At 49.3% G+C, this 4,202-nt stretch overlaps 1 protein-coding gene across 3 annotated transcripts in view; it reads left to right on the top strand.

Moving 5' to 3' along the window:
- Nucleotides 1-4,202, top strand: part of Stab2 (stabilin 2) — a 172,966-nt gene that overhangs the window by 150,633 nt on the left and 18,131 nt on the right. For all 3 annotated transcript variants that reach the window (XR_003712742.1, XR_003712743.1, XM_028778048.1), the window contains exons 55-57: nucleotides 286-415; nucleotides 2,325-2,474; nucleotides 3,868-3,972. Coding sequence is in view for 1 of the 3 variants with exons in the window: in XM_028778048.1 (XP_028633881.1) it covers nucleotides 286-415; nucleotides 2,325-2,474; nucleotides 3,868-3,972 (385 nt within the window). In the remaining 2 variants the exon portion in view is untranslated. The remainder of the gene's footprint in view (nucleotides 1-285; nucleotides 416-2,324; nucleotides 2,475-3,867; nucleotides 3,973-4,202) is intronic.

Here is a 4,202-nt window from a genome sequence, read left to right as displayed (position 1 = left end):
AGAGAGGCTACAGGCAAGAGATCAAGAGATTAAGAGAGAGAGGAAGGAGCAAGCAGCCCCTTTTATAGTGGGCAGGCCTACCTGGCTGCTGCCAGATAACTGTGGGGAGGAGCATGCCAGGCTGTTGCCAGGTAACTGTGGAGGTGGAGTTTAGACAGAATACTAACAGCCTGGCTCCCTTGAAAATCCCACTTTTAACCTTCCCCCTAGGGAGGCGCTGGAGCCCCAGCAGTCCAGCCCAGTAGAGGAAAGTAGCAACTGCACGTCTCCTCTCTCTCCTTCCAGGGTGTGAGGAAGAAGTGTATCTACAACCCATTACCTTTCAAGAGGAGTGTGGAAGGCTGCCAGAACCTGTGCACCCTGGTGGTCCAAATCCCCAGGTGCTGCAGTGGTTACTTCATGCCGGACTGTCAAGGTGAGATACTCCTTCTCACCATTCTAAAGGGGTGTGGACAAGTTGTGCTTTTTAAAGTATCCAAGTTCTAATGAGGTAGGGAAACTCCACCCTCGTGGCTCCCAGGCCCGAACCCAGCACACGGAACAGTTGTGTGTTCGTCTCTTCCTGTTCTGAGTTTTACTGAGATCCTACTTGGACATCAACTTTCATGTTTAAAATAGACCACAGCTGGGCCAGACACACAGGCCTGTAACACAGTGAGTTAGGAGGCTGAAGCTAGCGGACCACAGCTCAGGGACTACCTGAACCACGGAGTAAGGACGTGCAACAACAGCCTGGGTCACGGAGATGCTGTCTCAAAATAAAAAAGGCTTGGGACATAGTTCCTGGGAGCATGTGGCCACCTGGGCTTAATTTCCAGTACTGCAGAAATATACATACATGCATACATACATACATACATACATACATACAAACAATACATACATACAAACAATACATGCATACAATACATCCAATAAACTTATAACACAGACATTTCCCCCTGGTGCTTTAAAATACATGCCGTATTACCTATTGTCGGTTCTGTACCGTGTCTGTCATGTTGGGAAGCATGTCTGCATAAGTGCTTTGACATAATTCTGGCTTTGAACAGCGATGTACTGATACAGTTCTGTGGAGCACGATTTCCTTTAAGTCCACAGTTACAGGGGTATAGCATCATCCTCTCTTCTTTGGCTCCTTGTCAAAGGGAGTTTGATCTCAATTTGGAAACCTTGACACCAGCAGCAATGCTTAACAAAGGCCTACAAAGCGTGCCTCATCTGCTGGACTTTGCTCTAGGTAGGCACAGCGCACACATATCATTGAATACTCACATGTACTGGTACATAGTCATGGTAACAACAGCGCTGCCATCCCCTGTAACAGATGAGAACTAGAAGCTCAGGAAAGCTAAGAATGAGCCATGATATTCTCTCTGCCATGTGTGTTCCACTCATGGTCTAGAGCAGTGGTTCTCAACCTTCCCAAGGCTGTGACCCTTTAATACAGTTCCTCAAGTTGTAGTGACCCCCAACCATAAAATGATTTTCATTGCTATTTCATAGCTGTAATTTTGTTAGTTATAAATCATACTGTATACATCTGATTTGCAAGATATCTGATATGTGACCCCTGTGACACCTGATCCCCAACCCCCAAAGGGGTCAGAAACCCACAGATTGAGAATCATTGGTCCATAGGACCACACTGAGCTGAATACAGTCACCCAGATCCCAGCCCCCATCACTAAAATGTGGAGCACTCCTGAAAGATCACTGGAAACCTTTACATCTGTTTATCCCTGCAGAGTTTTAAGGTACCCTCGGAGGTCAGGGGCTGCAGCTCAGATGGAATGCACAGCGGTCCTGGGTTTAATTCCCAGCACAACATACAAGGGGTTAGAGCATACATCTGTAACCCCAGCACTCAGGAAGTGGAGGCAGAAGGATTAGATGTTCAAGTTAAACCTTGGCTGCATAGCAAGTTCAAGGCCAGCCTAGCATACATAAGATTATGCCACCCAATCCTTAAAGTAATGGCATGGTATAAGCCAAGCTGCCACCGTGTCGTGGTCATTATCGTCATGGCCACCATCACTTAGAGCCACCAAGAACTAAGCTCAGAGCAGGTTGTCCACTTGGCCCAGCCTCCTCAAACCCAAGACTCCTGACCCCGGTTACAGCATACAGCCCGTAGCCCTGTCAAGGTCAAATCAGATCAGACACTTGATACTTGGGTCCCAAATGCCAGTAGCTTACCCTGAATGTGCACTGACCCCCCAGAAGCACTGAGAGGCTGTCAGAATTAACACTGTGCTTACAGCAATGCTGAACAGCCCTGGTCTTGGAGACTGTGTGGTCACTGCTATTTCCTCTCCTTCCAGCCTGCCCTGGAGGACCAGACACACCGTGTAATAACCGGGGCACGTGCTTTGATATGTACACACCTACAGGACCGTGCCTATGCCACACCGGTTTCAACGGGACAGCCTGCGAGCTCTGCTGGCCTGGGAGATTTGGGCCTGACTGTCAACGTATGTGGCCTCTTGCCTTGTTAGTCTGTTTGCTTCTGTATGTTCCCTGTCCTCATCCCTGCCACCCACTTGGCCTGGGAGTAATAGCTTTCCTTTTCTCCCACCCACTTGCTCGGTATGTCATTTCCCTCCCTGGATGTAGTCCCTTGAAAGAGCTTCACTTCTACAGTTGAAATTCACAGCCCCTGAACCCACTCGAGAACCTGTGGCTAAGCCACACCCACACATTGAGTCCTGCACACACATGGTGACTACTGGCATTCATCAAGTACTTATCATGAGCCAGGCACATACAGTTTTCCATTCAATCCTTAGCACAACCTTGGAGGTGGGAACTGATGTTGATGGAGAAACTAAGGTGGGAAGAGAATAAGTGATGCACTTGCCTACTTGAAACTGTCCTAAGGTTCAGGGGAACAGAGGTTAGAGGGGTATAGGGACAATTCAGCCCTGATCAAAGAGGGTAGGGAAGTTGAGGTGTAAGCAGATAACAGATCTAAACAAAAGACTCTCACACAGAGAATCTAAGCTTACAGGAATATCAAGAGACAGCAGACAGACCCTACAGCAATGCTGAAGATGTCTTCAGTGAGCATACAAGGCCACTGAGCACTCAGAACTGTGATGAGGAACTGCATTTCAGTTAGTTAACCTTGCAATGGCCTATGTCATGAGGGGCCACCCTCCTCATGCACAAACCAAAGTGACTTTCCTGGAGGAAAGCAAATGCAGAGGCCTAGGCAAGTGGGCCTGACCTAGACCTGCCAGAAACAGCCGGAGTAGGTAAGGAAGGGGAAGAGAGTGAGGAGATGAAGCCTGTGGATCACCAGGAACCAGAACACATAGGGAATTCTAGACCTGTGGAAACTGATCAGCGTCTATCCCAAGTGTGACAGGCACAGCGACCAGTGAAGGGTTGGGAACAGAGGACCGTTGTAAACAATTACAAGGGTTCACTGTAATGGCCCTGTGGAGTTCACACAGTAGGAGAGCAAGTGCTGAGACAGGGCCACCACTGGGGAGGCTGGGGCAGTCATGCATGGAGGCTGGGGCTGCCATACTAAGTGGTAAGCAGCAGAACTGGTGCATGGTTTTGAGTTTTCTTTATAAGTAGATTCCCCCAATGAAGTCGTCACCCCCATCTGTCCTGTGACGTGCCCCATGGCACTCTGCTTCTGTGATACAGCTTTGTGAAACTTCTTATCACACATTCATCCCTACGCATCCCTACAGAAGCGCAGCCTTACCTATCATGAACTTCCGGTGCTCCAGCCTATGGATAAGTGATTTGGGGAGTCCTGAGGGAAAGCAATGAGATCTGTGGTAGAAGCCTGGTGGCCCTCACGCTGTCGGGGCTGTCACTCATTACTGGGCACTCTGATTTCTCTTACAGCCTGCGGCTGCTCCGAGCATGGGCAGTGTGACGAGGGGATCACAGGCTCTGGACAGTGCCTCTGTGAAGCAGGGTGGACAGGCCGCTTCTGTGACACTCCCACAGGTCTGTTGGGGAATGGCCAGCCACTGGCAGCCCTTGGCTCAAGGGGACTCTATTGAGGGAGGGCAAGTAAGCTGGGATCTGGGTGATAGCCAAGAAAATGACAATGAGAGTGTTCCCACTTCTACCTGTAAACTGTAAGTGTTCCCACCTCCACCTGTAAACAGTGTGGGTGTTCCCACCTCTACCTGTAAACACTGAGGGTATTCTCACCTCCACCTGTAAACAGTGTG

The sequence above is a fragment of the Grammomys surdaster genome, unplaced genomic scaffold, assembly GCF_004785775.1.
Source record: "Grammomys surdaster isolate TR1022 unplaced genomic scaffold, NIH_TR_1.0 322, whole genome shotgun sequence".
Classification (NCBI taxonomy): Eukaryota; Metazoa; Chordata; class Mammalia; order Rodentia; family Muridae; genus Grammomys; species Grammomys surdaster.
The sequence above is the reverse complement of the archived record's forward strand: the minus strand, read 5'-3'. Positions and strand labels throughout refer to the sequence as shown.